Source organism: Anser anser, assembly GCF_964211835.1.
Source record: "Anser anser genome assembly, chromosome: 1".
NCBI classification, from domain to species: domain Eukaryota; kingdom Metazoa; phylum Chordata; class Aves; order Anseriformes; family Anatidae; genus Anser; species Anser anser.
The window spans coordinates 182476076-182501995 of NC_139720.1; the positions used below are offsets into that span (position 1 = coordinate 182476076).

Genomic DNA, 25920 nt, shown 5'->3' on the forward strand with positions numbered 1-25920 from the left:
CAATCTAACTGAAAAATTATAAACTTTTTTTGTGGTTAAGTATCTTTGAACATAATTAATTTTGGTTTCCAGAACCATTGTTAGAACCATTTTCAGTATAAGATAACATGGTATGTCTTTGATAAAAATACAAATAGCAAAATCGAACATAATATGATTTAATCAAGGAACTTCATTTTACAAAATTTCCAAATATCCTTTTGCCGTATTTCAAGTAGCCTCAGAAGATTATGCTGTAAACCTGTAGACCAAATACCTTCTTTTCCAAATATGTTCTTTGCTTTTAGGGCTTAGAGTGCCAGATGAATAAGCTAGATTTGCTCTGTTTCAATGGTCAGTGTGAAATATGCCGGAACAGGTAAATCTGGAAAGGAGTTTTCCTACTAATATGAGTAATTATTCTGTCCTGAAGCCTATGTCCAGTGATTTAGTACTACAGAGGTTAAATTGAGTGGTAATGTGTCAGGGATTTACTCTGTGGTGCCTCACAGGTTTGTAGCTAAAATAACATTTACCTTTACTAGGTAACTTCTGAAAAAGATGCCTCTGTATACTCTCCTCTACACATTTTAAAGTTTGATGAAACTTTAAGACTACATTTAGGTTTGTCGGGGACTTCTTATTAAGAGCACTACTACTCTAATACACGTTGCAACTATGAAGAAGAGCATGTATGCCATAAAATCAGTTTAGAGGAATACATGTGTTTTGGGATTAAGATGGAAAAAATCGAGAAGTAACAATATCCATTTTGAGTTCTCGTTAGAATGCTCTCTATGAAAGGAAATACTACCAATAGATGGCACTGTGGTTCTGCGACTCAGGCGTTATTTGTTTCTGTGTAAAGAGCTGCAACGCTATTTATTTGTGATGCTTATTAATTTTAATCTTATAGTGTGACTTTTTAGGAAAATTAATGTACTTGGTTTATATTATTGCAAGTATGTTGTTTCTGAGACTGAAATGTTTTAAGCTGTATGTATTTGTCCAAAGAGTATAAAACTTTTCATGAGAACTGCTGTCTTAGGAAAAAATGATTGCAATGGCTCATTCTGGACCACAGTCTTCTGAGATAGATAGTTAAATTCTGCAACACGGTCCTTCTCTTTGTTGGTTGAGCAAGATCTTTAACCCAACTTTAGCTTTCAGCAGATATACTGTGGGTACATAACGGGGAAATTAAAGCAAACCAAAATTACTACTTAAGAGAAACCTCCAGTTTATAAAACAACTGATAGCATTTGAGCATTTTAATCTGCTTTACTAGCAGTGGGATCTGACAAAACAATAAAGCGTTAGAACACCATTTTACATTAACATTTACAAAATACAGCAAACATTTTTTCTCTATGTATTTACATAAGCAAACATACAGGTATTCAAAATAGAATGCATCTCACCATTTGGCAATAATTACATAAGTACAGTGCATGATAGGCTGAATGGGATTGATATAGAGGATTTTTTTACCCTGAAGTTTATAAATATGCACACCAGCTTAGGAGACACATGGTGAGCTTTATGTCTTTGGACATTTTCAGATGCAGTCTTAACAGTAATAAAATGTAGATCTACTTGAAAAATTGTTGATTAAAACATTTTTCAGACGAAGCAGCTCTTTTGGAGGTGGATATGACAGAATGACTCATCATGCTTTTCCTGTATGGCAGGAGAAGGCCCTAACCTCTGAGCTAGTCCGTGTGAATGTTTTCCTTTATTTGCCTGGAAATTTTCAAAAGTTTCCATTCCAGTCTGATGCATAATGAAAACACTCACTTTTATTTTTTTGCAAGATGGAGCTGTTGCCTGAAGCTGGTCATGTTAAACTGTAGTGTTCATCCCTACCATAGGTCCAGTGCTATAAATTCTAGTTGAAAACAACTGAACTTTGTAATCTGTCAGCAGTGTAACTACTCTGTTAATTGCTATCTACTGATTAGACCTCCCGCAGACCTGGCACGGTGAGTATTACATATTCAGACACTGACTCTGTCATCCTCACTAAGGCAAACCATACAAAAATCTATTAAAATTTTGGTGCAAGGTGGCAGAATCAGGCCTCGCAAAACTGCCAAAGGTGTTCGTAAGGAGCTGGAGATAATAGTTTTCATCTGCTATGCATGCTTTGCTTAGGTTTCTTGGGCAAGAGCTGATGCTCACTCCATAAAACCACCTGAGTGACCACAGTACTAAAATCTCAGGCATCATCCCTTCTAACCAAAAAAAAAATTAAATGTTAGGTTACTTCCAGCTGTCAACTGAAGAAATGCTGCCCAGACTCTTAGCCCCAAAATATAGGTTTGATTTTAATAAGCGGGAAGGATTTTAATGTTCAGTCATCTTCTAATGAAACATCAAGTGAGTAATTGAAACCCTTTCTGTTTGTAATGAAACATTCCCCGTCAGTATTTGCAACCTGAGCGATTTGACATTGTGAGAGAGGAACAGAAGGTGAAACGAGAGAGAAACGGGAGGCTGATTTGTTCTGCCACATGGGTGAAATGCAGACAGTAAGCAGAGAGCATAGGCAGTGGATGTTAAATGTTTGGTAACAGCTTGGTAAGTGCAGCCGAGTGAAGGAGATGGTGCTGCACAGCAACCAGACCCCCAGGATTTTCTGGAAAAACTGAGCTTTGGAAAAGTGCAGGGTGCCCATATACATCTGAAGGTGTGCAGGCCAGCTCTGCTGCCTGGCACGGATGGACAATGGGACCGGGGCTTTCTGCTTGTTTCTTTTGCAAGGACAGGGATGCATCAAGGTGGGACTGAACGGCATGAAAGGTGGCAACTCCCTCCACTTTTGGAAGCACCTGTGTTTCCTTTCCCCTGACACGCAGGGTTAGAGTCTTTCGATCCTGTATCAGTGTTCACCATATGAAGGCAACCTGGTTTGGTGCCAGATCCTGAGCCTCAGACCTCTACTCAGAAAACCCCTTAGTTTTTTTTGTTTGTTTACTTGTTTCTGCCTACCTCTTCCCTGGATTTCATTGCGTTTAGCAGCTTCCCCCTGCAATCCCTTCTCTGCCAATGTGGAGGTGTGGGCTTGCACCCCTCTTGCTGTGCTGTGCAGGAGTGCAAGGGCGTGTGGGAAGGGAGGAGCAGTGGGTTGGTTTTTCCTTCTGCTGAAGCTGTTTCACTTTGGTCCTGGTGACCAAGTGCTTCCATAAACCAGCTTGGTGAGCACAGTATTCACACCACTTGATTTAGCAGGGGATCCGAAATTTCCATTTTTAGAGGACGGGGAAACCATTAATGGCCGCATGCCTGTGGATGCCATGGGTACCATTGCTGCAACAGGGCTGCAGCACACTGCTTCGACCTGCACATGAATCCTGAGGGCTGTGGAGCGAGTCAGTGCCACCATGTGGACACAGGAGCGTGACCCATGTGGCTCAGACCTATCCTACGTTGGTGGAAACTGCCCCAAAATACAGCAGATTTAGCTGTCTTACTGGCAACTGGTAAAAGAACAATAAGAGGGGTTGCTTGGAAATCAGCCAAATAACCAGCCAAGTTCTAAGTCTTTTTCTACCACAGAATTCAGTATTTTAACCTAAAGGTCTTCCTCTTCTAGTCAAATACCCTAGCTGGTTGGCTAGAATCAGATTTATTTTTCTCTCTCCCCTTCTAGTGGATATGCAATTGTCCTGTGAAAACTGAACAGCTTCAAGAGAAGGACTTATTAAATGATGAAGGCATTGGAGTTTGGCTTCTGGATAGGTAGTGCCTTTTTTCAAAAGGGACAGGATCTGAAACTCAGATGCATCCTACTTCTCTTCATTATGGCTGCAAAAATTCATGTGATGAATCAAATGCTTGGACTTCAGTTTTGCAGATGGATGCAACATCTGTATCTCTGCTCTCCAGCACGGTCCCACTGGCTTCGGTTAAGTTGTCTATGATGCCCAAAAGGAAAAGTTTCATGACTAGGCATTTCTTTCAGACGATGTATTTGATATTCTTTATGTAATGTTTTTTCTGCCCTTGGAGCTATGCAGGTGAAATATGGTGCTGTTTATAAGTCCTGTTATTTTCAAGTGGGCCTAATTTGCCCAAACATATTTCATTAAGGCTGAGTCCTCATAGTGCAAGCTACCTACCGTTCCTGAGCAATCTACCATAACAGCAAAACAGCAAAAACAGGGAAAACAATTTTGAACAAGTAACAGTTCTTAAATAATTCTGACTCTACAAGCACTAAAACAAAACCAGAAGGACACCTTCATAACGGCCTTTTTAACCAAAGAGAAATGGTGAGAGAGACTCTGCTGAAACCTTTTACTAGAGGATTTGTTCGTGCAAAACTTCCACTGATAAGTGGAAGTCAGGCTCTTCTGGAATCAAACAGAGGCATAGAATCATTCTTGAAATTATTTAGCAATGTTGTGCCTGATTTTCCACTCTTCTCTCCCTTCACTTCCCTGTCAACACCAGTGGGAAGGAGCAGAGAACCATGTCCAATATTACTTTTGAAAAAACTACTTTCAAGTTTTAAATAGAACATATGAAACTTTCAGAATGGAAATAAAGTGCAAGACATGAAATAAAGATTAAGAATGGTGGTAGAAACAAAGGATTGTTCAAGTATAATTTACTTCTGAAGATTGCTAATTTGAACTATAGAGCAAATGGCAGGAAAGTCCAGTAACATATCAGAATGGTCACTCAGAAGAAAAAATAGCCATAAAAACACCGTTACCAAAATTTCCATATAATTCATCTATACAGGTTTTAATAGATTTTTCTTTAATGCTTTAAAATTTATCTTAAATATATATTAGTAAATTAACCATCATTTTATTTAAAATTCCATAAAGTGCTCATTCAGTAAATGATAACAAATTTCCATTGCAGCAAGGCAAACTAGCTGGAACCTACTCTGCGAGGAAATCAAAGGACAGCTTAGCTTTCACTTGCAAATAGAAAAGAAATGCATACATTTCTTCACAGCCCATGTTAGAATACCAGAAATTGCATTTTTTTTTCTTTAAGAAATATATCCTTTAGAATATTAAAAAAATAAGTTTAATAAAGCCTGTGCTTAAAACAGCCAAAGTACTGTATGAAAAAAAATTGCACATTGGATACCATTTCAACCCTGCTTTTCGTCAACAGGATAATACGAGGTGTATGTGATGTTATTGGAGAGTCTCTCGAACAGGGCTGATTTTCCTACGCTATCAGAGCTCCTCACGGCGCGGTGAAATTTTCAGCGTACTCTTGGTGGTTGCCATGGCATCTACCGATGGGCTGGCAGAGTCACACGCCGCTAACCTTTTCGTTCCCTGGGCTGATGCTTCCCTTTGAGGTACCATCCACGTGACGTATTCCTATCGTGACCATTGAATAATCCTTAGTCATCATTTTTGCCTCTTTTTTCAGACTCTTCATTTGCGCCAGTTGGAGCTGGCTGGAGTTGTACGCGAGCGCTGGGATAGTGTTCACTAAAATCAGCTGGAAAGGTTTCTTCTCCTCCTTGTAGCGACACTGAATGTAACGAGAGAAAGCTGAGCGGTAGGTCTTATTGAACAACGTATACACGAGTGGGTTGACAGCCGAAGAAAGGTAGCCAATCCAAACAAATACGTTCAGTAGTCCACCGACGACTTCTTCGTTGCATGACGACTTGCAAATTACGGCCATCACATTGGTGATGAAGAAGGGGCACCACATCACAACGAACAGAAAGAAGACAATGCCAAGGACCTTGGAAGCCTTCTGCTCGTTGCTGATGGATTGCATGGTTCTCCTCCCAGAAGTCCCCACGTCCCTGTTCAAAGAGCGCTGAAAGAGTTTCTCTGAAGAAAGGGAACTCTGAGGGAGGAAACTAAATGAAGCAAACTTGGTCTTTGGGCCAATGTCATTCACACATAACATGGCTTCTTTCTGCAGCGACTTGATAGTTAAAAAGTAAGTGACCACCATGATAGTTAGAGGGATGAAGAATGCCACAAAAGAGCCTACTAGGACAAAATTTTCATCCGCAAGAAGGCAGCTGCCTTTCTTAAACACTTTGGAGTCATCTTGTAGTCCAAAGACAGGTACAGGCATGGAGATACCTGAAGGTGGATTAGAGAAAGAGAAGGTTAAACATGATAAGAAAAAATACTGCTTTCAGTCTCCAAGAAAAAATAAACAAAATGTTCTTAACTGTACAGAGTTCATTTCTCAAAGAATTACTGGTTACAGGACATAAGTGAACATTAACAGATAGAGAGCCATGATTGACAGGCATCCCAAAGCAAATTGAATTTACACAGGAGAAGGAAAAATACAGTCTTATGTTTCAGCAGCAGGATACTAATCCTGTTCTTATGCCATTTTTACTGGGGCCAAACTGAGAAAGGATGCGGTGTGAAATGTTGGTCTTGCGCACATCAAGTTTGTTGAAGTGAGCTGTGGTTTGTGCAACACAGTTGTTCTTTCCCAGCAAAGAAAGGCAAGGTGAAGAGCAGTACTGGCATTACACAAGATTCTGCTCTAATCTCAATTCCCTCTCTCCAAAAAAAACATCAGCCACAGGTAAGATATGGTTGCTTCTATCAAAGGGTCACATAATACCTGGTAGCAACAAAAGAGTATGTTCTTCTGTTCTTGGATCTTGGCAATGATCTTGGCCCCTTGCAATGATCCCTATGCTTGGCCCTTGCTCCTGCCACCCTGGCAAAGGCTTTTATCAACTGTGATCAAGGTGATATCTCGTCTTTCTTTTCTGGGGTGGCTGTCAAGAGTGGTCCTGGGCTGTTTCTTATAAGAGGATTAAAAGTTTTCTCAGTACTGGTTTCTGACTAGGCTGTGAAATACTGATTTTAGGAGGAAAGATAAATTATTTAGCAAGTCTGAGAGTAATCGTCCATTGGGTCTTTTTCTGCTCTTCCTTTAATCTCCATACAGTCGACAGAGTCTAAATGCTAAAAAAATTTCCCATGGCAACAGCCAGAGGAAAGATGGGGACAAATTAAGCACTGAGAGACACCGATACGAGACAGCCTGCGATGCGGCTCACCCTCCAGGACTGCGAAGGTCCCTTTTCAGTACTGCCAGCCCCTGCACTCTGCCCTGCCAAAGCACAACCCGAAGGCAACGGCAGCAGTGCAAACCTTATCTTCCCCTGGAGAATGTGCTATGTCCTTGCTCTGTCATGAACAGCAAAGCCAGGTGATAACGTCCATTCTCCTTGGACTGCTCCTTCTGATTCAAGCCCACTCAGCCATTTCCCCGGGGACTTCTGCAAATGCTGCTAGTGCCTGTGCGAAGTCAAACAGCTGCTGGTTTTTGCTCGTTTGCTTTGTCGTTGTTTGTTGGTTTGTTTGTTGGTTTGCTTGTTCGGTTTAAATTTCTCTCCTCGCCTCCCCCCAGATGGATGTTGTCTCTCCAAGAGAGGCAGTATTGACAGCAAAAGGGATGATGTGCTGTGAAGACAGCAAAAGTGGAGTTGTGAAGCAGTAACACAACCCTGCTTGGACAAAAACGTCTGGGAGTCTGACTCCTGTGGGAAGTTAACATCACCAGGGAGCCTCACTCCCCTTTGCACCTTCAAAGAGAAATCCTGGGTGCTGTGTTTGGTTTTTGGGGAAGAAAATGGATCAGAGTAGAATCTCCTATGACATGACTGACATGACAGAAGGATGCTGTGCCCTACCTGACCCCTGTGTGTCCAAGAATGTCCTTCCTGGTTTACAGATGAGTCCTGACACTAAGCCTTCCACTACCAGCACTTTAATGGCACTTGCCCTCTACCTCCCATTCATTCCCTTCCCTTCTTCTCACTCTGGTGCTTAGACAGAGAGCTCTTTGAAAATGCAAGCTTTCACTTCATTTCATGCTTGTCCAGTGCCTAACTGAGCACCAGTCCTAGAGGAAGGCCCTGGAGTCCAGGCACAGTGCAAAATAATAATAATAGTAATAATATTAAGCTATTATTCTCCTCAAATGTTCCATTCTTTGGGTGCTCCTGGAGCTTCTACAAGGCTCTTTCTTTTTCTAACAGCACTGTGGCTTATTTTATCTGCACAGCTTTGAACTGAGTCATGGCAGTGCCTTGGGCCAATTCACAACAGTACCCTCCTTATCTGCCCAGGGCAGAAGGTGATGGAGAGCCTGTGGTATTGCCCTTTCTATTTCTGTTCCAAGACTGCACGAGCCTACAAGCTGGAGTTTTGGCTGTGAGAAGTCAGCGTGTCAGATGCAAACTCATGCAGTGCGGGGCAGCTCCTGGCTCGAGCTGTCAGAAACCTCCAGCAGCTCCAGGAAGGGTCGTGCCTAGAAAAGCCCAAGTCAGTCTGGTTGAAGACACCAAGGAAGAGGTCACCTGCAGGAGCCTCGTTGCCTGAATAATTCAAGGTGCTGAACCCTTCCGCAGATCTGAGGAAAGTTTTGAATCTCCTTTTCTTTGTTTCGGATGAGTTGAAGGGATACTGAAGGCACTAAGTGCCTGCCAGCAGCACATTTCAGCCTCATGGAAATACAGCGCGAGTCAGAGCAACACCACAGGTTTTCCGTCCGTTTCTGCCCAGTATAGATAACGGCAGGGCTGTTTTTTCATTTCATTCAAGGACCTAATGTGAGCTGCAGAGATAAAGTAAACAATGGTATTGACAGAGTAAAAAGATGCCTTTTGTTACTACAGACCGTACGGTTCAGCTGCATCAAGAGTCATGGGAGGAGAGTCAGCATCACCAGAAAGAGGAAAATTTTGGTGTAATTGCAAGCTTTTTCAAGGGAAAGGCCAAAGTCAGTTACAACTCCTCACCCGAAACACAAGGGCAGCAATTCTCCCATCTGCTTTGTTTTGTTGTGAACGTATTCAGAAGAACTGGCATCTCACATCCAGATTTCTGGCTTTGAAATGTGACTGAATGGAAATGAGCTTCAGCTTGTAAGCTGGAGTTTGCACACCTCCTTGTGATTCCTTCAAGTGCAAAAGTGCTGTTCACAGCAGAGCTGCAGCAGTCACTCCTAGCCCTGTATGTTTTTTTCTGAATGACCATTCAAGGCATCCTTCTCCTACAGCCACAGGTCCCTATAAAATTTGAAAGTACCAGAGGCATCACACAGTTTGGTAGCAGAGAACATTGACAGCTGTAACCTCCTTTTTGTGTACATCCCAGTTCAGCTGATGTAAGGGATCCCACAAGTGATATCGTGGCACGGAATAAGTTAACTTCCAGCCCAAATCTATCTTTTCATATCTCTATAGAGACTAAACTTACTGTTCCCCTTCCCAAAGGAGCAGAATTTGTCTCTCTTCGATGGTTAGCTTCTGGCCTCTGTAGCATGAAAATGGCAAATGTGTCCCAGTGAGGACACAGGGACAAAATTCAAAAGCAGTCATGCTGAAAATGTAAATATAGAAATTTCCCTGTGCAAACCAAGGCTTCTACTCTGACGGGATTTTTAGGAGGCATTGTGCAAGGCCATGAATGTCAGCCACATAGCAATGAGGTTTGGACAAGATCAAACTCATACTGTAGGCAGAGTTATTAAAAGGTCCTGGTCTAAGCTGTATCCATGCATTCACTGACATGTGAAAAACGCATGCTGATATACCAGTTAACCCCGTGATCAAATAACAGAGCTGACAAAGGTTATGTTAAAATTACTGTACCCATGTACCCCATCCTGGCATCTTCCAGAGGAAGAGCCTGAGCCAACAGATAGGCAGCATGGCACTTCCTAAAGGACCCCACGTTCAGGCTTCAAAGAGACGAGAGAGGGGGAGACACGAAGCTGGGCTCCATAACTCCTGTCATCCATGGCAGCAAGTATCTTCTTGCTGACCCAGATGCAGGAAGAAGGTGCTGGGTCTGCAGGGAAGATCCCCCACACACCCAAGCCTGACCTCAGCACCCAGCCAAAGATTTGTATGGCTTCCCTAGAAATCCCCACACTCCTTAAGAGTGTCAGCCACAGCAGCCTGTGTCACTCACCAAACAGTTGGCATGGGTCAACTGTTAGCTTTTATTAGGCTTTATAGCAACAGACTGAATTAATTCTTTAAAGATGTTCAATCTATTTCTCCTTGATTCAGATATGTACTTTCCTGCTGTTTGTACTGTCCTTGCTTTCTAGCTCCCTGCTTTTGGTGACTGTGGCTGTTTAAGAAGACACAGACTGTAGAAGTGTATTCAAACGTCCAGAGAGGACCAAGCAGGAAGAGTTATTGCAGCTCAGCTCTTCCACACCCTGCACACCCCACGTCCCTGGCTCCCACTACCTCAAGGTCAGTCTGGAAAAAGTCTTGATATGCTCTGAATGCTTTTTTTATGCTTTGTCTTACTCTGTTTCCAAATCAAATAGAGCTGAGGCACAAGGAAGCTCTTGGCATAGAATGGGAGTATCCACTCAAGAACTAGAAGTACATCAGCTACTGCATTTCCAGTTGGTATTCCCATTTATATCAGAACATTTTCCCTTGTGGACAAACCCTAAATGTTATGTTCCTCCAGTATAAGGTGATTTATTCATATAGCTTGATTTATACACAGGTGGCTGTTTCAAACTCTATAGACTTTAATAAACCACAAAACAGAACCCAAACAATACAGATGAGTAATAAATCCTGCGTTAAACCTCAACCATTTGGGCTCAACTTCAGAATGACAAAAGGCTCTTAAAAACACCAAAGGTTAAGAAGTAAAGCAATGGCATCCTTCATGCTGTTCTCTCAAAAATCCTGGTAAAACTGACAGAGGTTGATTTAGTGGTACACACTGCTGGCTTGCAAATCTTCAGAGATACACAGCAGCCATAAAACCAATTTAACTGGACAGGTAAACTGGGTTTGTAGCTGCCTTGAGCTACTGAGATTATCAATGATTCAAAGCCAGAATTTACAATATGCCCTGAAGATTGACAAAATTCGGCTACTTAGTTTGAAGAGAAGGAGGGGGGAATGAACCGATAAAGTCAAGGTTCCTTCCGTTAACTCTCCTTCAAGCAGAAACTGTCGCATGCTTTCAGCCCATATACACCAATTTCAATTGATTTTAATATAAATGAGCATTACCGTGCACCTAAATAAATGTGCACGAGTTAGGAAATACCTTTTAAAAATGCCATTACAGTTTCTTGACAAATTTCAGCACCTTTGTTCACCTTTGCATGAAAAAGTAAAGAAATCTTCCTGTCTCAAATTTTAGCAGTTGCATCGATTCTGACATACTTGGGTTATGGGCCAAATCCTGGGCCACTGCACAGAGATGTGCTAATAATTTTATTACTGCCCAGATTTTGCCAGACAGCAAAGTTGTGCAGTTTGTTGATGGGTAGCAATGCAGAAGCAGAAATTTCCACCAGGGGAAAGGATATGTTGAAAAGCACTGGGTGATTTGGGAAACACCATTGGAGGCTCCATCTAGTCAGCATGAATGTTAGAAAAAACTCTGAGCTTTGCTGTCAGCAGCTCAGAAAATCTTTCAGAAAGCATATTATTTAGCCTAGTAGGAGATATATTCAATTCTTTTTACATGAGCAAATTATTGTAAATGATCATTTATAATAATATAATGCTGTAACTCGTCTATTTCGCTTTCGAAAAATAGAATCAGAAAAGTCTCAGTGTCCTCCTGATATATTTGTCGTTGATATGAAGCCTATTTCTTACAAGTGCAGAGATCTGCCTGTCCAAGTTAATTTGCAAGACTGTGGTAATAATTTAAAAAGAAATCAGAATCAGTAGAGCATTACAGAGAGGACAGAGCAAGAAATGAAGGACGGCTGCACCTTTTTTGACCCAACTGATTAGAAATCCAGGGCTCCCTGGTTGGCTTATTTATGAGAAGAAACTGCTGATGGAGTTGCTTATTGCTTTGGTATAATCCTGTTCACTTACAAAATGTGCATGCAGTCCTATTTCCTGGGTGTAGCCGTTTCCTTGCTCTCATACCCAAGTGCCATTCTGTCTATATGCACTCCAAATCCCCTTTCTTAGCTGTGAAGCAGGACTTTTTTATCGCAATTCTGTGTCCTTCAGGTCCAGTCTTTCCTACTTCCTTGCTGAATTTTCTAATCCTTCTGAGCATCTGATGAAAAGATGCTAATTTTTACGCTGCAATTTCCAGTAGAGCCTCTCCACCAGTACAGTTGTTACTTTTCATCTAGTGATGTTATCTTTGGTTTGGGAAGAGGCTTCTGCCAAGGTGCATATTGGCTCCTGACAGCTATCCCAGATCAAGGGAAGTTGTTATCCTCCTGTGTAATACGATTACCCACTCACTAAGGGGACTATAAGAGGCACCTAGAAGTCTACACTTGTCAAACAGCTAGAAAAAAAGAAAGATTTATAAATGCCCTAAAGAAATTTCCTTTGAGAAAAGATTTAGGGACTGGGGATTTTGGATTATACCATGTATGCAGCGAGGAGCAATGGTGAATGGACCCCAGTGGTTTCAATTGAACAAGCTGAAATAATGAGCCTTACTATTGCAACCAAAACCTGTTAGCTTAGTGCCAGCACAAATTGGTCTGCATGAGCTGCCTTCACCTTCTGCTCACTCAGGTGGGCAGAAGGGGGGTCTCCAAGGAGAAAGAAATCGCTGGAGAAACCTGTGCTGCCTGGTCTGGTCATTAATAAGCAGGGAGGCTCCCAAAGCTAGTCTTGGTATCTCATTTCAATATTATATTTTTGTAGTTATTCTTGATGTGCTCGTAATTTCCAGGTAATCCCCTCCTTGGCCCTTGCCTGCAAATAGCCTCATTTTAACTGAAACTCTTGTCTTTGTAGAGTAAAATTCTTTCTGCCTGGAGTTAGCACACCGGTGACTTGCAGGACTGCACACCCACAGGTAAAATTTTCACCTCTAGGGCCAGCAAAGTATGTTCTCCTTGATCAGTGGAAACCTCAGAAGACTGAAAGACTTTATGCAAAAATTTCCTTTTTAGATGACACATATATTTGAATTCCAGCTGCTTATTTACTATGGCATTTATATCTACTGAGATTCAGAACTTTTCTTAACTAAATAAGAAACTGTCTAGTAGATAATTTTTTGTACAGTATGGCTAAGGAACAAAACAATGTGGAGCACATGCTGGATTCTTCCTTGGATCTCCCAGAGATTTGATGGATCTTCCTGTTACCATGCTGGGCTAGGTCTCAGAGTCTGATTCTGAATATCTGAGTTATGTTAAGCTTGGAGAAAGTTGTCAAAGACCCCAACCCTGAACTCGTTCAGTATGTCAACTTTTAGGTAAGAAGTAAGTCTCATTGCCTTGTGTAGATTACCATGCAAATACAAGTCATTATAAATGCATCTATAGAGAAAGAAGGGATAGGCAAGAAGGCATCTGGACTTTGCTTTTGCAACAGAAGGCAGAACAGGGCTGTTTAGCTGTTTAGTACAGGAGATTAAAAGCCAGTAGTAGAAAGATTCTGGTCCAGAGAAACCCACTCGACCTGAACTCCAGTAAGGAGAGTCATGGTGGCTCGTAGAGCTGACCTGTTCCCCTGAGCAAGCACCATCCCTGTGTTTCCCAGGTGACACTTTAACTCGTTCTTAGAGGGGCACACACCCCCAGACAAGAAATATTCGTGGGGGTGATTCACTAGTGTTTTGGCACCATGTTAGCACGTCACCTCTGAGATGAAAAGACACCTCCTTTTCCCTGCTCAGCCCCATGGCTCCCAGATGATGATAAGAAATGGACAGAACCACAGCAGGGCTGAGGCTGTCAGGGAGCTCTGGGGTCCCCTGCCCCCAAGCCCCGCTCCAGCAGGGCCCCCCAGTGCAGGGTGCCCAGGACCCCGTCCAGGCGCCTTGTGCCGCTCTCCCAGGAGGAGACCCCACAGTCTCTCTAGAGTTTGTCAATACAATTTATATTTTTCTATGGGTCTGGTGAGGTCTCCTGGGAGCCCTCTGCCTGTCCCTTGCCCTGGTCTCCATCCCAGCTCTCCCCTCTGGGACAGTGGCATTGCATTTCAAGCAAGGTTGGCAGGACACGTGGCCCTGTGTGCCAGGATTTCTGCATGGGCTCCAGCTCGCTCTGTACATCTGCCTGCGCCTTAATCCCTGCCTCCAACCAGGGGAGGCCTGCCAGGAAGGAGAGAGGACGCTGTGTCACATTACACAGTGCCTAGAGGAAATTGTAAAGGTTTCTAATGCAACAACAGCAAACTTTTAAGACCTCCCACCCTGCAATCTATCTGCAATATTATTTACTACAACAATTTATCGGTGGGATCACCACTATCCCTGAATCTGGAAGGAGTGGAGAGTAAGGAGGTGCCTGGCTAAGCATGGACAGAGGACAGGGGAAAGCTCGCCTGGGGGTGGCTGGCCGAGCAGCCTCCGAGCCCAAGGTAGCCAGATGGCATCTGCAGTCCTGCTGTCAGCTGGGATCCGGGAGGGAGCTGGCCTTAATATTCTCCTCTGGGGGACACAGGCCGTGTAACCACTTCATCCATGATGATTAGAAATGATTGGAAGTGACTGACCTTATGATAAAGAGATGAATGTTTCGTCTGAAAAATTTCAAGGTGTGCCATCGGTCTCCAGCCTAGCTATCCGCAGAGGGGCAAAGTGCTCCTCACCATTACTTAAAGCTCCTTGATGGACAAACCTGTTGCTGCTGCTGCTCAGCAAAACGCAGGAGAGCAGGTCAAACATCCTTTTCCCTTTCTGTGTACACAGTTAAAGTTTAAATCACATTGGTGTTTCTAAGTTCCCTGTAGCAATGGCTTAATTTCTACTTGAAAGAAGATACAAATTTATAGTTTTCAGTGGTTTGGTGAATGTTGCTGTCTGAAAAGCAAAAGAACCTGGAAGTGGGATCAATTCCTACCACCTGTGATACTCCTCTTGCTTAGCAAATCACCTTTGTTTTCCATGACAGGTGGCTTCTTCATTGTTCATGCCCCCAGGAGAATAGGTCTGGATATAATTGTGCTTCAACATTGAAAAAAAAAAACCACCACAATACGTTTTTATCAGGATCTTCCCAGATCACACGTTATCAGTCTGCCTTTTTAGCTGTGAAGCTCATGAAGGCTCCTCAGGGCTAACTTATTATACTACGTGCTAAGTACACGGTAATGCTTCATAAAAAAAAAAGCAATAGTAGCAATAAGCGAGAAATTATGGACAGATCTTAGGTATTCCACCATCATAAGCAACTAATGCGATGGCTCCTGGAGCAGTTCAAGTGACAAGATCCTCTACTATCCCAGTTTTTACACTTCTGGGCTTTTAATTATTACTTTAGATGATTTGTTAGATGCTGGTAATTTACTTAACTCTGGCATAATCCTCCACTGGACTGAACAGATATGTCTGCTGGTATCTCTCTAAGATTTCTCCAGCACTGCTGTTTGATCTTGTCTAGTTTAACATGGCATTGAGGGTTACTGTCAGATAAGTTGTTTGGTGTTTTATTTTCTTTAGCAACATTTTTGCCCTGAGACAGACAACCATCCCTGTAACTCTTACGGACTTTCTGGTCCAGAAAGTTGAGGCTCAGGCTGAGACACATTATTTTTGCTGCCTGCTGCCTCCTTAGGGCCATGGTCTGCACCTCATGACCCCAGTTCTGGCTGAATTTTTGTGTCTAGATCCCACTTTTACCCAGATCTTTGTCTTGTCTCTCCATGCCTACTTTTGTGGTTGCTTGCAGGGGCTGCTCATAGGGCAAATGGTCAGCTTCTTATCAGATATTAAAGGAAGTAGCACTAGTGGATGGTTATTGGGGTAGATGTCCCACCATGATGTATAATTTGCAAAAAAATACCAAACAAAACAGGACGTAAAGCGATTTACCAACATGTACTGGTCTGAACATAATGATTCGGGATACTCTGCTCTATGCTTTGCTGCTCACCTGGTGGATAATGCCCTTCACAGAGACTGAAATGCTCTTTTGTCACATAAGGCAGTGCCCTTTTCACATCTGGAAGATCGTTAGAATTAAAGAGCAGAAGGAAAAGCAATAGATGGTATCTGCCCATATTTTCCATCTACAGGCTGCGGTGTAGGTGATATGCAAAAATTGCTAGGCTTATCTTTCTGCTAAACAACACAAATCATTGTCACCTTGACAATGTAAGAAAATGAATACATGAAATACCTTTTCAACTAAAAATAGTTACTCTGCTTGCTGGAGGGACCTCCTCATGTCGTGCAGTATTATGAAAACCAGGGTTTGTCTTACCTTGGGAGTGCTCAACCCCAAACTTTTGGGCACACAGTTGTACGCATAAAGTTATGCTGCTCGCTCTGTGCACCCGAGACCTAAAAACACACAGTATTTTTCTCAGCAGTCTCATGGTTCAGCTCAACCTGAGGCTGTGGGGTCTCCTCCTGGGAGAGCGGCACAAGGCGCCTGGACGGGGTCCTGGGCACCCTGCGCTGGGGGGCCCTGCTGGAGCGGGGCTTGGGGCCAGGGGCCTCCAGAGCTCCCTGACAGCCTCAGCCGTGCTGTGGTTCTGTGATTTTGTGATCCTAGCAATAGCTGTCCATTTGACATTTCAAAGCTCGGGTCAAATACAAAATTGTAATGAGGGTTGCGTCCTGCCCAAAGGAAAGAAGTCTCCCCAGTGGGTGAGATTTCCTTGCAAGAGAAATACAGGACTGAATACCGTGACGTGCACGGCTCCACCTGGGATCAGCCAGAAAAGAGAGCCTTTATTGCGGTGTCTCCACCTGCTTTCAGAAAGTCATAGGAGCTTGGCAGGCTGTTTTCCACTGGTGACTCTGGAGGACAGAGGAAAAATCAGCTGACAGGTACTTCTAAATTTTGTTGCAGGTAATTAGCAACATGTTGTCTCAGCTCTGACAAAACCCATGACTTTTATTAGCTGGGCTTCTGCTTAGGAATGGTGCCAACGACATGGACAGGGAAATACATGAGGGAAGTTAATTGCAGCCCAAGTGTGCCGTAGTTTGCAATGTTCATGCTAATTGGGGCAAATGTATGGGTTTCATTTTAAAGCGGAATCCTGTGATACATTTATCTTTCCTAACATTATAAAACGCAAAATCTGGCTTTAACGCATTTTAATTCTTTAAAACACATAAACGAAGCTGTGAGTTTGCTCTGTGCAATTTTAAAAGGGCTTCAAATTTCTTTTTCATGACATTTTTTCTTTACGCAACACAGTGCTACTTTAACAACACTATTTTTAATTTATAAGGTGATAAAATGCAATTACAGTGTACAAATGACAGAGTTTATAAATCCCAACATGACTCCTTGTGCACTTCTTTCCCGTTCATTTATACTGCATGCGGCTTCTGCTGTGCAGAAGTCCCTGTTCCTCTGATTAGAAATGCTCAACTAGTTTCTTGGTCAACATAGACAAACCCCTTTTGGCATTATGGTGTTGTAGAGATCCACTAGATCTACCAGATCTACCAGAGAGGTCTGTGTACATGAACTTTCTACATTTTGCAACATCTCACACAGCACTTTCTGGAGAAACGTTGGCCAGGGGGTGGGACCAAGACTTCCCTCTCCAGTGGGGAAGTACATCTTGGATTATTGCGTGTATTGCGCATTGTGCTGGGTACACAACTGGCCAAAAATATAGCCTTTCAAAGAAGGAGGAATAACTTATAATAGGCACTATACTGTTATTGCCCTTTTTTTCTTAAAACATTCCAATTACTCTGAAATGTCCTACAAAAGAGAGACTGGCTGATTATAGGGCTTATTCATCCAAAGGGACTTGATGATAGGACCAGCCTGGTCCAATTGAACTTTATGCTTCTTTTGCCAGTAGCTTCAATGAGAGGAACACAGTCCTTATGGTCTTCTAAGCAAAGACAAGTTAAAGAAATAAAGAAAAGGACAAAGAACAAATTCTGTCATCAGTACCTTGATCAACCAAGTTCCTTCCACATAGCTATGCTAATAAAAATACAGCTTGACTGCATAAAAACTTGCCCTTAAAAATAAAACCAAGCAGAAAGAAAAGACACATGTTAGTGGTGTGACCACTCCTCGTTCCTTTTTTTTTTTTTTTTTGCCTATGAAGCAGAATGTTTCTTGCAAAGGAGAAGCATATAAAACGAGTGCATATGACAATTTCATGGGAAAAGAAAGCCTTCATCTTGTCCTGACAATCAGGTAACTACACAAAGAAAATGGTAAATATGTATGTAATAATAATTACATACATTACATCTCTATTTGACAATACATATGTACTGGTAGAATATATTCTCTCCCATTCAAAAATCTGCCAGGTCACTCTTGTCCCTGCTTCAGAAATTTGGCCCTATGGATCTTTATGATGTTTCTTTATCTCTGTGTTTCCAAATTTGGAGAATATAGACAGCAGCTCGATCAGGTTCAATGCCATGAAGTTCAACAAGGAAAATGCCAGGTGCTGCAGCTGGCACGGGGTAGTGCTGGACGCAGGCACAGCAGCTGGGGAGCATTGCTCAGCCTGCAATGTCCTGAGGAGGGGAAGTGGAGGGGGAGGCACTGGTCTCTGCCCCAGGGACCCATGGCAAGACACGGGAACAGCACAGAGCTGTGCCAGGGGAGGCTCAGACTGGACATTAGGAAACATTTCTTTACTGTGGGGGCAGTCAGACACTGGGGCAGGCTTCTTGGAGAGGTGGCTGGTGCCCTGTGCCCATCAGTGTTCAAGAGGCATTTGGACAATGCATCAATAACATGCTTTAGCTTTCGCTTAGCCCTGAAGTGCTCAGGCAGCTAAATTAGATGATCTTTGAAGCTCCTTTCCAATTGGACTATTCTATTCTATTCTATTCTATTCTATTCTATTCTATTCTATTCTATTCTATTCTATTCTATTCTATTCTATTCTTATTCCCATTGATTTGAGCTATTTTTTTTTTTTCTTTTCAAAAAGGTAAAATAGAGGGTTAGTAACACCTCCTTGTCAGATAGTGAAAAAAGATACAGAAGCTCAAAATGCAAGGTTTTTTAACTCATGAGAGGGAGATAACTGGTAAACTGTTGCTCTGATGGGTGAGATGTGTTCACTTTTCTGGGAGGACCAAATCAAGCAAAGGATTCTGTTACACAGTAAAGACGGCGATAATTTACATCAATAAGGAAAGTAAATATGATATTTACGTGTCTTTTTCAGAACCATCTTAAGTAATGTCTCATAACCAGAATGCATGTGCTAGTCAACTTGGAAATGTGCATCACAGCACTTGGTATTAGCTTCTCTCAGACGACTTGCACATGAAATGTTCATTTATTTATTAGTTGCCATGGTTGGTCATTAGGATGGCAACAAACTCCCTAATGGCATAACTGTTGCTGACTACTGAGCTTCATATATTGTATGTCTGTAAGGTAATACAATGAAGGTGGTATATTTGTGAGATGATGATGAAGCCCTAATGCTGTGCTTACAAAATTTTGTGCAATCGCCTTATGGTGTCATTAATGCAATTTTCTCCATGTGTTGTGTCACTGTTTTTGACAATATCTTTATGGCTTTTCTTTTTTTTTTTTTTTTGTGGCACCTACATCCACATATGGAAAAGATGCCATGGGATTGTCCCAACCTAAAAACTACAACGCTTTCCATTGAGATCCTCCAACTGAAAAGCGCGAACAGTGTGTTCACCCTCTCAGAAGATTTCACAAATATATTAAAGAAATAGAAATGTTAACAAAGAAAATGATGGTAAATACTGCTAAGAATGCAAAGATAAGTTTTCAAAAGAAGAAATGGAAAGAAAGCAAATGACTACAAGATAAAGACTGTAGTGTAGCAGATATTTTAAGGTTAGCTCCGGGACTTCCAAATTTAAGTGCTCATCTCTGAATCTTTGTTAGTGGATTTTAATGCTGTGGTAATTATTTGTAATTTAGACAAGTATATTCCATGTAATATCAAGTAGCCTTTCCTATTGTAAACCATCCCTAAATTAGACGTGAATGAACTGGTAAATTATAAGAAAGCCATTAGGAAGAAGTGGAGGATGTGGTGGAGCCAGAAGAAGGATTCCCAGCCTGCAGCCCCTTGGCTATCTGTGCCTTCTGAAAACAGTGAAGGGACTTTCAAGCAAAGGCTGTCCTTGTCCTAAGTGCTCAGTGAGCTGAAGGAGTCCAAAGCTGTCGACAAACCACAATTCTGACGTGCTGGTAGCTATGCTCTGCAAATCCCAGCTGCTTTCCTGGCCCTTCGTGCTCTGCAGGACAGCTAGAAGTCATGCAGAGAAATTGCAGGCTGCCTGAGAAAGAAGTATAAAACCTCTGTGCCAGCTTAAAGCTGCACACTGCCAAAATATCAGAGGGCTGAGATGCCCCGGGCTTCTTTTATACACCTGGAGGTAACTTTTTGTACCCTGCACTTTGGAGAATGTTGCTTCATATGCAGCACGATTTTTGTGGTTTTGAAACCTCGAAAGCAATGGCAAAATTATGGAGAGTTATGTTATGGGGAATATTTCACCAGCTTCGTCCAGCTCCAGTTTGTACTTTTTTTTCCTGCGTGAAAAGTACTGAATAAATCCAAGTTGTTAGTGACTGGGGAGAGCAGAGACTGCCTGAAGGCAGCGAGCAGATATGTAGGCTGAGTGAGAAATGATAAGCAAAGAGAAAACTCAGACTAAGAGGATTTGAGCTTCATCAAACTTCACCGTTAACAGAGGAACAGAGGGAAAGAAGGACTGAGGGATGATATATATATAAGGGCTTAACATTCATGACTTTAAGTCTTTTATGTGGCCCTTTCAAGGATTTTTAAAGGAGAGAATGCTGATTTTTGGCCTCCTGCAGAGCAGTACATTTCCTAGGCCCACTTAGCACTCAGAGGTGTGTTACATGTATTTTTCAGCATAGGCTCTCTTCGCAAATCTATAGATCCCATCTAAACACTATTGAATGCATTTCAGTCTAATTTTTTCAAGGAAGGGAAAATGCTTGGGCTTTTTACACCTGTTCTCACTAATGACCTCTGTGCTTTAAAACAAATGGAATAATTTTCAGGGTCTAATGGGCTTTTGCCTTCAACAGCTACAAATAATCTAATTATCTAGCCACTCTGGGTACTGGATGATTTAAGAATTAAAGACACGATTAGAATCTGTTACAGTAATTATAATCCATTTTAAGCCAATTGCCTGTGGCATTACATGGTCTAGTGAAAGAAAGGCTGCTGGCTAAATGCTCTTCTTCCACTAAATGCAAAAACAAATGTTAGTACAATATTTATTTTTTTAACAAAGAAAATCAAGATTGCAGAAGTCAAGTAAATCACATAACCTGTCATTTTTTTTATCCTATTTATTTTTTAAATACTTCCCACAACATTGAAGCTGACGGAAGACCACCAATTGACTGGTCCTGAAGACTAACAGCATGGTAGGACTTGCTAAGTTGGGAACTGATAACAAGGCAGAAAACATTACGAAACAAGATGAATTCATGGTTTGTCCATGCCTTGAATATTACAGTCTGGCCACCTGTGTCTCAAAGAGGACTCAGAAGCACTAGATGAGATTCAGAGAGGTTCACAGGGCACCACCTAGGCTGCAAACTGCAGGAGCAAGGGGCAGCCAAAGGGTATCTGAACTGAAGCTGGAGGGCAAAACCTTGAGAAGCTCCCACCTTCGTGAAGTTGTCACTGAAATTGCAGCTACACTGTGCTGGGGAGAGCGTGCTGTGCCTGGCACTGGCTCTGCCTGTGCTAGCTGTACCCATGTGAAGGTGCCAAGAGTTAAGTAATTTACAGCACTGCCACTCTAAGTAGCACTGAGAGCCTGCAGATTGGTAAATGATACCTGGAGCACCTCTTTGTTCAGAAACCATTTCCTATTAGCAAATGACATATAAAGCACCTCATTCTTCAGAAACCATTTCCCATCTATTCTGAGTCAGACTAGGGTGAACCAGAACAGGGCCAATGAGCGACTGACAGTAAGTTGCACGGGAGACCTGGCATCTAGCAAGTTTGCTCATAACACCAGCATTTTTCTTTACTTTATTTAGCAACATGCCGTGGTGCAATCTCAGTACAGATTGCCAGTGGGCTGCTCAGGAGCTCCTTTATAACTTGCTGTGTGTTTGCACACCTGCACACCTCAATGTTCTTTTTTGAGTTCATTTGCATCTATTTAACCCACATGCTAGGTTGATGATACGTGAATGAGATGGAGTTTTCCCTGTCAGTCCAACTACCTTTCTAACATCCCCCGTTGCCTTAGGCGCGTCCTTATCCAGCCACAGTAAGGCTGACTCCATCCTCCTCATTCATGCCACATTTGTGTGCTTTCCATTAAAGCCAGGAGTTGCAATTTTCAGATTTATATAAATAGGGACTGTTGCTGCCACTTGCCACAGTGATGACAAATAAAATCTGTGTTTTAGCTGATCACTGTTAGAGGAAAATCCTCTAGAGAGCAGAAAAGGTGTTTTAAAGTGGTAAGTTATTACTATTAAGTTATTACTATTACTAGCTATTACTGCAAAGAATGTTCCTAACTTTTGAAATTAAATATCAATATATCAAGCAACTAAACCCACCTACTAGAGTACATGAGCCATATTCTAGACAATAGGTCCTAAATTATAGATTATTCTGAATTCATTTTAATAGTGACCTAGTTCAGACACTCTGACAGCGAGTCACTGTCTGCAAAAAGATGCTGAGGTACATGGAGCACTAGTTTGCTCACTCCGATCCTTCTGTGAATTTATTAGTGTTTAAAAAGCACAGTAGTTTCACGCACGCTAAGAACAGGCAGCACACACAAATACAGACACAGTACAGATAAACTTAATGAACACTTTTTTATGTTATAGAAAGAGTGTTTATGCTTAGCAGTGTCCAAGATTGGAAGAAAGTGAACAGAGAAATTAATGTGTTTTCTACTGGATTGGTAAAAAAGGAGGCTGTAGAGATAGAAGGTATGATTCGTCTTATCTAAATGAAGATGTCTACATCTGAGTGAGTTTCTCTAGGCTTTCTGTATAGTTAACAGAGGGCTAATTAATTTTAAGGTGGAGCCCACCTGGCTTCTGCTGGACACCTACATCTGATCGGCTGGACGCACCACATCCAGAGCCACGTGTGATGCTGTTGGACCTTGCCAGGTCTGCGGTACCTTGGAGGATGCAGAACCGCCCTCTTGTTGAGAGAGGGCTCTTGCTATCTCTTGCTGTGCTGCAGAAGATGCAGCTATTTTAAGCCATAAATACCCTGGAGTGTTTTTTTCTCAGGCAGGGCTGAAGGGAGGCCAGGAGACAATTCAGAGTGGCAGGCAGGTGGCAGTGTAAGGCATTATCTCCTTCCCTGGTAATGGATTACAGCTACCACTTACACTAATTTATATTAGTCAGGGAAGTGGCTAATTACGTTTGATTGCTGGCAACATTCCTCTATTCCAGAGCAAGGGAGTGAATTTTTCCTGCTTCTGAATAAGCGAGCTGCCAGTGCTCAGGGAGCTGTACAGAAATGGACAAGCCGAAAGCGAGTTGTGCTTTCAGCCTGCTTGAGAACCTCCGTTCAACTTGCAGACAAAATGCCCTGATACCCTGATGGTATCAGACACCAAACCCTTTCCGTCTCCCATGGCTTGAAGCAGCTCCGGACCAAGGGCACTGCTACCATGTAAAGGAGCAAGTGACACTGCCACGTCTGGTTTAAAGCCTCTGGGATATAGCAGTGCAAAGAGAGATTCATCTGGTGAGTCATTCAGGGCACATATTTAAGGCTGCAACTCTGGACTTTCCTGTGGGAAACATCTCTGGTTTATGGGGTATGCAGAGCAGTAATGCCTCCTAATCGGGATGGCGTAAATATCCCACCCTGTGAACCAAGAAAGCCAGAAAAGATCTGCCTGTATGAAACAACTCTGAGCAAATTACCCTAATGAGAAGCTGGGAACAATTGATTTACGTAAAACGGGGAAACCTTTTAAGTCAAGATTGTATTTGTCTTTTCAGATGTTAAGGTAGTGATGGATAATCAATATGGGAAATAAACACATCCGTAAAGCAAACCTGATCTCAGTAGACCTATTGCTGATGTGTATCCTTTCTGTGACAGTGCTGCTCAGCTTCTCCTCCTTTTCCCGTTGTCACTGTTGATTGTCTATTGCTTAATTACTACATTATAGCACTTCTTTGACTGTGGCAAGCAAAATATTTCAGGCAGAGAATACAGTTTTAGACTGCAATATATATGTCAAATCCTCTCAAAAGCTCGAAATCTGCAATTGCATGCTGAGATATTTCCTCACTTACCAACTGATATGGTCCAAACAGCGATTATTTTTGCAAAAGCTTTCGTTCTTGAGTTAAACCGGCTGTGGTGGATGGGGTTTCGAATAGCAATATAGCGGTCCAGTGAGATGGCACAGAGGTGCATGATGGAGGCAGTGGAGAAAAGCACATCCAAGTAGATCCAAATGGCACAGAGCTTCGTAGGTAGAGGCCACATGTATCCTGTAAAAGAGAAAGTTGACATCAGCTATGAATGTGACATATTCGTGCTTTTGTTGTGATGCATTTGTCTTACTGCATATATACTTCTAAGAAGAGCTGGTAGTGATGTCTTCAGTAGAAGCTGCCTGACAATTTCTGACAATTTTTTTTTTTTTCATTTACTTGTAGCCTTTTAAATCTGTAACTTTTGGGGATAGCTCTGCTTTTTTTTCTTTTTTTTTTCCAGGCTACATGCTGGGTATGTATTTTATTTTGTTTTAATTCTACGTGAATAATGCTTGATGTTGTAATCAACCATTTCTGGCAGCAAATCTGTGGAAAGGGAAGGAGTTTTGTCACTGTAAATGTGGAATTTCTGAATTTTCTTTTAAGATTTTTCTCTGGTGTGATTAATGTATTATTAACACCTGCTGATCTGCAATGCCTAAATTCTGAAACTGAAACTTCAGATTTACTAACAGCTAGAGAAGTATATGTGTTTAGTTGCATATCAGTGATATTTGTATCACCTATCTTTACACGTATCTTCCACATATTTAATCAAGGCATTCCCTATATCATCAATGAACATGATAGGCTCCCCCAGAGAGAGCAATCCCAAGTAAATGCATTAGTGTTTACCAATATCCAGCCTACATCTTCTCTGCTGCAAATTAAGCCTTTCTTTTTGCTTGTTCTTTCCAATGGCAATGAAGAATAATTGATTACTGTCCTTTCTGAAAGCTATTGGAAGATGGCTATCGTGTCTTGTCTAGCCTTTTCTTTCTCTCCCCCAGACTAAGCAAAGCCAATTCCTTTATCTTCTGCTTGCAGATGATGTTTTCAAAACTTTTGTACTTCTTTTTTCTCTGCCCTGGAATCTATTTAATTTATCTTGGTTATATTGCAGTGACCAGCACTGGACTCTGTGGTGTTGCAAAGGCCTCCCGACTGCTAAGTGAAATGCAAGATTGCTTCACGGGTCTTGCAGGGAATGTCCTTACTTATGCAACCTGGAATGATGAGGGCCTTTTGTATGAAAAACATGATGCTATTGATGCACGCTTAGCTTATGATTCATTTTGACAGCCAGATCTCATTCAATATTCCTGAAGTCTGGACTAATTTCCCCAGCAGTAGTTGGTCTGGTATCTTTTTCCTAAGCAGGTATCTTTGCGTTTATCCTCAGTGAATTTCATTTATTCATTTTAGACTTTCTCTTCAGGGGTCCAGATCATTGCTGATGATTCTGATCCTGTCCCTCTGAGTGCTTGTAACCTCTCCCAGCTTGGGACTTTTGGAAAACCATGCAAGCTCATACTCTTTCCAAATTTTTAAGAGCAGTATCGAGCTGACCCAAGCTAAGCAGAGCCCTGCAGGACTCTCATTCAAAGGTCCCTCTAATCCTGCAGGGAACCACTAATAACTCTTCTTGGGGCAAGTTTTGCAGTTAACCTTGCCCATATCTTGTGGTGTTTTAATTTTGAGCATATTACTCAAGCTGCCCATAACAGTTCTGCATGGGGCAATGCCAAAGCTGGTGTTGTGAGAATATGTTAGTGTTTCAGG

The 25920-nt window shown here is 42.1% G+C and overlaps 1 protein-coding gene across 2 annotated transcripts in view; it reads right to left on the reverse strand.

Annotated features, from left to right (window-relative positions):
- Window positions 1–1205: 1205 nt before the first annotated feature.
- Window positions 1206–25920, reverse strand: part of HTR2A (5-hydroxytryptamine receptor 2A) — a 29952-nt gene continuing 5237 nt past the window's right edge. For both annotated transcript variants that reach the window (XM_083797953.1, XM_083797954.1), the window contains 2 exons: window positions 24172–24372; window positions 1206–6059 (listed from right to left, as the gene is read on the reverse strand). In XM_083797953.1, the coding sequence (XP_083654079.1) occupies window positions 5260–6059; window positions 24172–24372 (1001 nt within the window). In that variant the 3' untranslated portion in view covers window positions 1206–5259. The remainder of the gene's footprint in view (window positions 6060–24171; window positions 24373–25920) is intronic.